The sequence below is a fragment of the Ornithodoros turicata genome, chromosome 4 (genome assembly GCF_037126465.1).
Source record: "Ornithodoros turicata isolate Travis chromosome 4, ASM3712646v1, whole genome shotgun sequence".
Classification (NCBI taxonomy): Eukaryota; Metazoa; Arthropoda; class Arachnida; order Ixodida; family Argasidae; genus Ornithodoros; species Ornithodoros turicata.
In genome coordinates, this window is record NC_088204.1 from 46946984 (window position 1) to 46958190 (window position 11207).

The following is an 11207-nucleotide window of genomic DNA, read 5'->3' on the forward strand; positions in this document are numbered from 1 at the left end:
TTCCAGTACCTTTTGAAGTGATATTTCTTGAAGGTTATGCTCGTACAACCCGGCTGGCATAGGCGTCTCCATTTGTCAGCAGTTGGTCAAAACGGAATCTCGGCGAAGCTGGATGGCGTTAATTTTCACGCAAGAAGGCAAGCTGGACGGGGCATCGCGAATCAGTCGAGGGTTCCCGGTTTTCGGTGCTTAATTTTTCAGTGATTCGGTGGGGGAAATCGGTGGCTATTTCGCTCACCAGGAACCAGTGTTTTTCGGTGGTAATATTATTAATTACGATATGAATATTAATAATTAATATTACTTGAACTTGATGCTGTTGTGACGGGCCTTTTTATAAAATCGGTTTCCGAAACTTTTCCCGTTTTTTAGCATCAAAGGGACAGCGCGCCCGGTTTCTTTCGAACGGTCGGGAGAGCTCGTGTTCCCCCACAGTTGAAAGCCATCAAACTTTAGTTGACATGTACGCAGTGTCTCTCTGTGGGAAGGGTGACATCTGCTCCCCCTTAGACAGTGTTGTTTTCCCCTAGAGGCAGCTTTGTGTAGAAGGCAGCATAACTGTATATTAACGGAAGCGGTGGAAATTACAGCGTTCTTGGAATGCGGAGTCGGACGCACATGTGTTCTTGGTTTTCCGTACTTGACTGACCCGGACTGTGACATGGCGCGGGAAGGTTATATAAACCTTCTTCGGGAGGCCTTCCGTGTGTGGTAAACAGAAAGCGGTCTTTTTCAAAGTGTGATTTGCGCCGGCGCTGAACCCTCGAGCAATTGGGAGCTCTCCCATTGTAAAAGTCGGGGTGGCAAGTCGCTGGGCCACGGCGGCCGGTATGGTTGACGGCAGGGTGTCGAACCGAAACGTTTTTCGTTCCGGTTTTCGTTCCGGTTACATCATAAACGATCCGGTACCGGTTCTGCTCCGGAGCAAAAAAATAACGGTTCATACCGGTTTTTAACCGGTTCCGCTTCTGCTGGGAATACTCATCCCCACAAAAAAAAAAAAAAATCAATGTTGCAAAATGTAAACCCGTTTATTCAGCATACATGGTATTTAATATTAATAGACAGCTGTGAAATTGGTAGCTCCTGGTTCCTGTAGGTTACTGTCTGTTCAAATGGGCTTTCTCATTTCTTGAAGCGCATGCTACAAACTGACTTGTTTGTCGTGATGTCATGCATAAAGTACTTTCTTGCTGGGTTGGAGCGATTGCGTCCCATCCGAATGTCTGTTGCTACTGTTTAGCCAGCAAGCACCACCGCACGAGTACGACGCAAATCGAGGAACACCTTCACTCACAAGCGCCTCGACGGCTCCGTTTTATTTTCTTGGTGTCCTGTCCACAAAAGAGTTGCCACTTTGCACGGGCTTGCCCTCGCGTAAACGTAAATGTATTCAACTTAGCTGCTCTCAAACAAGGGACGCGTTGCGCGACATTACCGATAAAGAAGCTGTTATGCAGCCCCCTTGTTGTTTAGTTGAGGAGAGTTTGGGGGGATCAAATTAAAACGAACACTACGGCACATTGCTAGAGAGTCACATGTACCTCGAAGTCTGTGTGCGTGCGCGAACGATAAACCATTACAAAGGGAGCCTAAGGGTCATACTATACCGACATACATTCTATCGTAACCGTAACCCTCGTATAGTATCCATGACATGACGCCTCATTCGCCTATCCGTAGTCCAAACCGGCGAAGTTTTTTCTTGGACCGAAAACCGTTAAATTATTTTTCGGTTTCCCTCCTGAGCGAAAAAAATGTATACGGTTTCGATTCCGTTCCGGTTCGCACCAAAATAGCGGTTTTTTTTCGGTTTTCGGTTCCGGTTTTCGGTTCGCTCCGACACCCTGGTTGACGGGCTATCGGTTACATTTTTTTCACGGCCCCATCATAAATGGGAGCGTTGGCAAATACAACTGTCCTTTGAAGTTTTGTGTAAACACCCATTTTTTCTGATTGGGTCGGTGGGCTTTGCTGGTTGTGGTTGCTGACGCGATACTGATTTCGCCCTCACAGCGACATTGGACCCCTGTGCGAGATTCGTCTGGTGTACGAGAAAAAGTTAAAAAGTGAGGAAAGAAACAACAGAGGAGGGAGATCGAAGAGTCCGAGGAAGAAAGTAGAGATGGGGCCGCCACCAAACACCGACGTAGCGCCGGAACGTAGGTTTCCGCGTAGCCGTTGTACATCGCAGATGTTCCGCGAACGACCCTATCTCTTCAACTGTGAGCCATGTGCCTGGATCACATTCTGTACTCGGACACCTGTGACCATTGTCTTCCCCCTGTCATCGGGCATCAACACAAACTCCTGTCGACGCTGCGAAAAGTCGGTCGAGTGCCACCTCCGATTTGAAGATCGGCTAGTAGGGGATCTTTGCGTCACTTAAGGCGTATCACTCGCTCTTGTTATGCCAGCTCGTCCCGATGGATGGCGTTGCGAGCAGAGTAGCACGTGATGTTTCTCTCCAGGAGAGATCGGAAGTTGCGTCACCCTTTCCCCTCTCTCTTTCATCTCCTCCCTTTCCCCACCCTTAGCTACGTTGCTACGTTTCTGACTGTTAGCAAGTCTGTCTACGCGTAGCACCGGTGTCGTGTTACACTGCGTTGGGGAGCCCAGAGGTGGGAGGAAATTTATTGTGTGAAGTTGTTGGTTGCCACGTATTCGCAAAAACAACCAGCGCCATTATCCGAGGCTCTCCTGAAACATACTGAACACGAACAAAAAGAACGAAATGGAAGGAAGAAAAACGTCTGTGACTTTCTGACTGCCTTTGACTGTACGGTTGCCATCCTTGCCGGAGAAAACGATTTTCCGCTCTCTCTTTCCCCCCTGTGTTGTTCTCTTCGTACTGTGTGTTCCTCAAACTCAAGGAAATGGTACTTCGTTCTACAGTACACCAGCTTGCTTGCGCCATTCTAATTTGCCCACCTCAGAGAAGCTCGCTCCCGCGCCGAAATCCGACTGCACGACATTTCCCAGTGAACGGGATGACAACTTTACAAGTGACAGTAGACATATTTCACGGAACTTGTGAAACGAGTATCCGTCTTGCAATGGTGAAATCAAAGTTATCGAAAGTAAGTTCTGGAGATAAAAGAAACGAACTGATGCATATTATTTATTTAAAGGGACCGAAAACTGAAAAATAACCCCCATATTTTTGCCCACTGTCGTGCACAACATCGTTGTTTGATAAGACACAGAAAGCATTATTTCTCAATTCGGCATATTTTTTGCGTATAAATATTTATAAAGATTGCCGGAACATGGACGGTGCTGCCAGCGAACGGCGAAAAAGAGCAACTTGGGTTTCGGTTCCAGGGCTCCCAGGGATTGGTCAACCCTTACCACGTGAGAGTTAATTTTGTAGAGAACAAAGGTGACGCACATTATCTTACAGCTAAACGACATTTTAAAAATGACGCTCACTTCCATAGCTTTTACGTTAATAAAGCATTCAGCGACTTCGCCGCTACGACCTACGATCCGCTGCGCCATCTGCAAGGCCATCTGTGTTATCGCGTTTATTGTTTACGTCGTGGGTGGTCATGTTGGTCGCGCGAAGCAGAAACCAGAAAGTATAAGTGAATGACATGTTCGTGGCTGTTGCGTCAATTATTCGAGAGACCTACATATGCCTGGAGTAGTTTTGGTGTTGGGGGATGCAATAATCATGTTCGTTCACCATCGGCGGCGGGCGTTTTCTAACACAAGATTAAACAGGAGAGGGCGCGAAAACGAATGTGGTTCGAAACACTCGGTTATTAGATGTAGCAGTCGTGTCGTGTGTGATGCTGAGCTCATTTTGCTGCCGGTGACTACGTTAAATGACTACGTTACGCTATTACTACGAATATCCCGTAGAAGGCGATTTGCGAAGACGTAACGAAGCACACTGATGCTCAGTACCCAGTGATTCTGGTTCACCGAGCTGACGAGTTTAACACAACGTCTTAGGTACGTACAGGCGTCACACATGTATAGCGATGACGTATTCCATTTAACTTATGTTATCCTACTTGTCCCGTACTCAACATTGTCAACATCAACAAATCTAATTTTAGGGGCCTTCCAGTGTTGAAGTGGCGCAAGACTGCTTCGTGTGTGTGTGATCCAGGCACTCAAGTTGACATGACAGAAATGGCTGAAAGCAGGTATGCAAAGTCCACAGATGAAAGCACTAGATTTGTTACGTGTTGCAGACTTTGTGACATTTTTTGGAGTCTTTGGACAGGTGCAGAACATTAGTATGACGCCAACCATTGGAGAAGAAACCGATGAGTACTACTAGCTTGTTTGAAGGGTACAAGAATACTTCCTGTTGAGGTGTAGTTATGACTTTATGTCTAAGGAACGCTAATTAATTTTCTAGAGATGCATCCGCTACACTTGAATGCCCAATAAAACAGCGAACGCTCATTGTCTTTGAAGCCCCACTACTGGAATTGTTCAATGTGTGTCAGAGCTGTATTGAGCCATGCAAGGATACCACATCATATTGGTCCTAAATTTGCAGAGTTCCCCTATCTCGGACGCAATTGTCATTTCTCTTTATTACTCTTCCGATCCTACCTTCTCAGAGATTAGTGTAGTTCACCATACACTGCATGGGCACTGCCTTTCTCTACTCATGCTTTCGGTTTCTTGTTCTGTTGAATAAATCTTCACTTGAGTTTGCAGCCATCACGCTGTCTACTGTGTTTGCCCCTCATCTATATTGATGTGCTGTAACGGTATAGCACATCAACATGCCAACAACCTACCAACAACTACCAAACAACCTTGCCTAGTCCTACTTTTGGATGGAAACTACACGATGTGGTAACATCCACATATATAAAGTTTTAGTCGACGGAGATTTGCTGTTTTTGTACAACCTTCATTGTACATTTCTTTTGTCTCACTTAGCATGCCTGAAGAAATGTTCTCATCTTCATCGAGATGACAGGTCATTGTTTGATCTGCGGCATTATTGTTCCTGTAATCTTTCCACCAACAGAGAATACAAAAGTGAACAAATGGTAAAATATAACTCGCTGGTTAGATTCAAAAGCAAAAGACAAAACTGTTTATACGTCTCTTGTTTATTTTGTTGCAGGTTTTACAATTCTATCAAGTACGTCAAAACATCAGAGGGCAGGAAGTCCTACTCTGTTTCCAAAATCACTGGACAATAAAAAAGAAAGATATAGTTTGAGTTGTGACAAAACGTTGCTTCTTCTCTTGTATTATATTTCAATCAAATGTTACAATGCATTTGTAGTCTACACTGAAGCCAGTTTCAATTTTCAGGGCTGTCAAAAGTACTTTACAAAAGTACATCTCAATTACAGTGACAGGGAAATTATGCAATAAATTATTTAGCCATTTTGGAGTACTATGCACACCAATGGTGCATGGTTAACTTTGAACCCAGATCAAGGGTTAATAATAATTGAAGTCAGCCCTCAAGTCCTTCTTTACTAATGTTAGTTGGTGACGTGATAATGAATCAGTTACAAGTACTCCGTATAGCAAAACAGAGTTAATTAAGTGTTAAATCCCAATCCTGGTTCAAATTTTAATTGACATTTGGAAACGTGGCCACTAAGAAGTATACTAAAAGGTTATGAACACAGTTCAGCTGAATGACACTGATGAAAATTATCATAATTACTCCTCACATATACAATTGAGACATGAGTATAACCTACAAATACATGTATGCCCACAGGTTACTTAACCCTCCAGGAACAAAGTAGGAATTATAATATGCTGTGACAGCAAAGAAAAAGCAATGAGAAAAACTTGCAGCAAGCACGAAATGAAAATATGCTGACATCAACATTTCTACAAGTCTGTGCACTGATGGGAAAGCATGCCTAATTGCATACATGACGCAGATCGAGATCCAGTGGAGTACTTGCTATTGTATTTTCTCGGAGCACCCCATATCCTTCTTGTGAATGGAAGACAGGTGGTATAACGGAATTTCCTGCAGAAATAAGAGTTTTCCGTCCAGTTTGCCGTTCAAGTAGCGCGTAAAGCCCACACGGCGCTGCCGTGTATGTTGCCATGCTCTTCGGTTTCTCGGATGTATGTAAAAGACACTTGCAGTACTTCTGTGTCAAGGCACAGTATTTCGAGATATTCGTTAGTTCTGATGCAATTGTCTGTCTGCCTTCCACACACATTCTCTACCTCTCGGCAGCAAAAACCGTAGTATCCATCCGTAGTATCCGTCGGTTTGCATTTCACGCATGAACACCTGCACGACGAAAAAACAGCGCTTGTTTCGGCTTACACAAGTGCTTCCCTGATGCATGGAAATTTCACAAATCAGTCCATGTTCACGGCACGGTGAGCTACTGCTGAGGACGAATGTGACTCCAAGTAATATCTGGACGAGGAATCTTCTGCTGCGAAGAACACACTTTCCACCACGCTAACGCACGAACAACTGTTCTGCGTGAGCGACAGTTCTCGAATGTGGAATTCCAATGTTCAAGAGGCTCGACATTCTCGACGTAGAAAGTGGTCACAAATGCCCACTGCCATTTTCGTTTTCGCCGGATTAGCGCCCGGAAGTGCTCGTATTACATGCGTCCTCGACAGATGGCGCGGGGTTATGCAATTGTTGACAGACTGCTCGGTTTCCTACTAGGTCCCTGGACATGCAATTATGGAAAATTCGATTACAGAAAAACTGCAGCGATTTCCGCGAAGTTCTTTGATATTTGAACTTTTGAAGGCTGAAGCTTTTCGATAGGTTTATATTCACTTTTCGGTCCCTTTAATTACTACAGGAAGTTCATTCCGGGGTTGTGAACCGTGCTGCATGCTCTCGACAAACTACTGGGGTTGGGAGTCCAGTGAAAATGGAGTGCCGAGCAACAGTACGCGTTTGACAGGAGCAACTTTTGACATCAGCTAACGTTCTAGTTCATTTTGACTCCCACAAGCCACTTGTATTGGCCTGCGATGTGTCACCGTACGGCGTTGGCGCTGTACTGACTCACCGTGAAGACTGCGGAGAAGAGCGGTCCATTGTGTTTCTGTCGAGAAGCTTGGTTCCGGCCGAACGCAATTACAGCCAACTAGACAGGGAGGCGCTGGCAATCGTCTTTGGAGTATTGAAGTTCCACCAGTACCTATGGGGTCATCAATTCGAAATCATCACTGATCATAAGCCTCTACTGGGACCTTTAGCTCACGACAAGCCCGTGCCTGAGAGAAGCTCACCGAGACTTATTCGCTGGGCGGTAATGCTTTCATCGTACACGTATACGTTCATGTACCGTCAAGGGAAGCGGATTGTACACACGCTGAGAGATTAAGCCGTCTGCCGTTATATACTGGGCAATTCCACGTGGAGCAGCCAGCGGAGGTGTTCCTGTTGGAGCGAACGTATCCAGACATTTTGTCAGCGTCTGCAGTCGCCCAGGAAACAAGTAAGGACGTGCTGCTGTCCAGGAGTCGGCGTATTCTTATATCGGGAGGTAAGTTACCCGATGACGACGACGTCATGCTTTATAGGAGGCATTTTGATGAGCTAAGCGTACAAAAGGACTGCGCTCTTTTAGGAAGTCGTGTTGTTGTTCTTCAAGCATTGCGGTCCCAAGTCCTGGATGTACTTCATGAGGGTCATCCGGGGATCACGAAGATGAAGACAGTGGCCCGTAGCCACATCTGGTGGGAGACGGTTGAGTGAGGCATGTTGCTAAAGTTCAAGGATGCATCACATGCCAAGAATGGCAACGCGAATCGAAACGGGTTTCTGTCATGATAACGTATTTGTTGATATGGATGTGGCTGAATCCCAAGCAGAAGGTGGGAATGTTGTGACCCCCCAGGTGCGAAATCACAACTCAATATCTTAACTTGAAGAAGACAGTGAGTATGAAGCTACTGACGAATCTGATGTGGAGCCTCCACAGAACGACGCTCCAATAAGACGATCGACGAGAATCAGTAGACCACCTAGTCGTCTGCAAGTTGATCCAAAGAAGGCTACCCAGCCGAAAAAAAAAGGAAATGGTCCAGTTGGAATTTCTAATTGGTTCGAATGGGACTCAACGGGTCCCATGTCAAAACCTGTTGAATCGTTCAGTTCCAATTGGACTGTCCAGTTTGTAGTTGAGCACCAATTGGAAGGTCCATTTGGTTTCATGCACTCCAATTGGATACTCAATTGGACATCATGGGTCCAATTGGTCGTTCTGATAGGGAACCCCAGGTCCATTTGGTCTCTCGGTCTCCAACTGGTCCGCACAATTAGCAGACAATTAGCAACTGCTGACCCAATTGGCAACTGATTCCAATGTAGAGTTGTAAAGTAAGTGATGTTACTCAGTATTTCCAACACAGTTAGTCAGTGCATGTGTACCTAAACTATTAATGCTATCAACAAGTAACAGTAATTTATATTAACAGTATTTTATATTTTAAGGATTAGTTCGTCCCCCGGAGAGCGAGATTTTTCGGTATAAATAGCAGAAAATGCGTAAATTAAGTTTCATAGCCACAGCTGGATAGAATATAAAATGATAGCGGCAAAGAAAGTTCGTGGTTCTACATCGCACGAGTAAAGCTTTCGCTGTCTTCACTTCAATGTGAAACCGAAACTTTGATGCTCTCATCGTCATGTCTGATGTACCGCCGTACTGCATCGGCATCACCCCAGAATCTGTTTGAACAAGTTTCCATTGGCGTCGGTCGCGTCGATTGTGCAGCTCCGTGAATGAAGCGTTTCGTCTGGTTTTTCAAACCGTGTAAGAACTCGAACATAATTGTATCTGTGTCGTGAGCTGCTGTGTTATGCGTCCAATTTTCTCTTCGCACCCGTGCACCAGCTGTGTTACGAGAAAGGACAAGCGGCCCGTGTATGACAGTTGTGAATTTCCTGAACTCTCAAATCCGAACTAAGGTGGGTGATAGTAATTCGATAGATATGTATGTTTATCTGAACCTCCCTTATGACGCGTCATCGCCTTGCGCCAGATAGCTAATAGCTTTTTTAATAAAAACCTGTTGTATTGTTTTCGTTTGGAAACGACCATTTGTAAAGTACTTTGTTCTGAGCAGTTCTAGTCAACAAGACTAGTCAGAACGCGCAATAAACAAGTTGTTACCTCCTACATATGTTCGTGTGTGATATTCTCTGATGAAACCGTAGCTGTAGCCCTATGTGGCAGACCCGGCAGGGCTGCTTGATTCCAATTGGAGACCCTACTGAGTCCACCTGGACCATTTGGTGTAACCATTTGGATAGAGTTGGATAGCTAGTATGGGACCAATTGGTAAGCCTGAGCTTGCCTGTTCTTTGTAATGGGGGGACCAATTGATTTCAACTGGTTTCAGTCCAATGGGTGACAAAAACACAACTGGAATTCCAATTGATTTGAATGGGAAAATGTCCAATTGGACAAATTCCTTTTTTTTCGAATGGGTAACTACTGTGAAATGGCGACAGAACAGCAAACGGAGGAAAAGCAAACTGACCCACGATCTTACGATGAAGCAATGGCGTCGCCACAACGAGCACAGTGGATCGAAGCCATGGAAGAGGAACTCAAATCTCTTCATAAAGTGGAAACGTGGACCTTAGTACCAAAGAAAGCAGACATGAAAGTGGTCAAATCAAAATGGGTCTATCGCATCAAGAGAGATGCCACAGGAAATATAGACAAGTATAAGGCACGCCTTGTTGCCGTAGGGACATCGCAGGTTGAAGGCGTGGATTATTTTGAGACTTTTTCACCCGTTGTCAAGTTGACAAGTTTGCGAATCCTCCTTGCATTAGGCCTTGAGGAAGGAATGGCGATGCGCCAACTTGATGTGAAGACGGCGTACCTTCACGGAAGACTCGAGGAAACTGTCTACGTGGAGTCACCTTTGGGCTATCCAGGAGCTGCCAATAAAGTATGTCTACTAAAGAAGGCACTTTACGGCCTCAAGCAATCCGGGAGGACATGGTACCTAACCCTTGATGAAATCCTCAGGAACTTGGGTTACAGGAGACTTGAAGCGGATAGATGTGTTTACATATTGATCCAAGGACATCAGAAGGTTATTCTAAGCTTATATGTGGACGACATGCTTATGATGGTCACTTCATCAGCCCTTCTAACAACAGCTATCAAGGACCTAGGGAACAAAGTAGAACTGAAAGTTACCGTACCGTTACGTTACGTACCGTGAAAGTACCGTTGTGTAATACCCCCTTGGGGGTCCTCAACGTATGTAAATAAATAAATAAATAAATAAAAGACTTGGGAGAGCCAACCTATATTCTCGCAATTGAGGTACTACATGACAAACAGAACAGGACCCTAACGATCAGTCAAAGAAAATACATCGACGAGATCTTAAACCGCTTCAAGATGGAGGATTGCAAACCGATAAAAACACCAATGGAAGTTGGACAGAGGAATGACACGACGACTGCGACTGCTGCAGAGAAGAATCCGAATGTACCATTTCAGTCCCTGATAGGAAATTTAATGTATTTGGTGCAAGGGCCACGTCCAGATCTTGCTTTTGTCAGTCACTACCTGAGCCAGTTCAACTTAAACCACACGCTAAGTCACTGGGGGATGGCGAAAGGAGTGCTACGCTACCTCAAGGGAACCCGCAACATTGGAACAACGTACACCGCATGCAAGGAGCCAATAACAGCTTATACCGATGCAAGCTGGAACGAGTGCGGCACTGGCAGATCGAGGAGTGGTTACGTGTTCACAATGTCTATGGGTGCAATCAGTTGGAGATCGACGAGACAACAACTAATAGCTTTGTCAACATGCGAAGCGGAATACATTGCGTTCACGGAAGGCTTAAAAGAAGGAAAGTGGATTAAAACGTTCATGGCAGAACTTGGATTCAATAGTTATGGAACTCAGACCTTAGAAGTCCGTTGTGACAACCAGAATAACTGAAAACCCGATGTATCATCAACGAACAAAGCACATCGATCTCAAATACCTATTCGCCAGAAATGAAGTGGAAAACAAACGGTTCAGGATCACATTCTTACGCACTGAGGACATGATCGCCGACGCTTTGACGAAACCAGTGTCGAACGCAAAGAACACCGTGTGCGGCAAAGGATTCGGCTTCACAAACTTTCCTTGATGTGTAGGGTTTGCTGGACGCAGGGGGGCATTTGTTGGGCTGTATCTTTTGCGTCTAGCGCAAATCCTTTAGTTTCGGATTAGTTATCTTTT

The 11207-nt window shown here is 45.1% G+C and overlaps 1 protein-coding gene across 1 annotated transcript; it reads left to right on the forward strand.

The window, feature by feature from the left end:
* Nucleotides 1-10364: 10364 nt before the first annotated feature.
* Nucleotides 10365-10919, forward strand: LOC135392401 (uncharacterized). The gene has a single exon (XM_064623116.1). It carries the CDS (start codon nt 10365-10367, stop codon nt 10917-10919), a length of 555 nt encoding a protein of 184 aa, XP_064479186.1.
* Nucleotides 10920-11207: the final 288 nt, after the last annotated feature.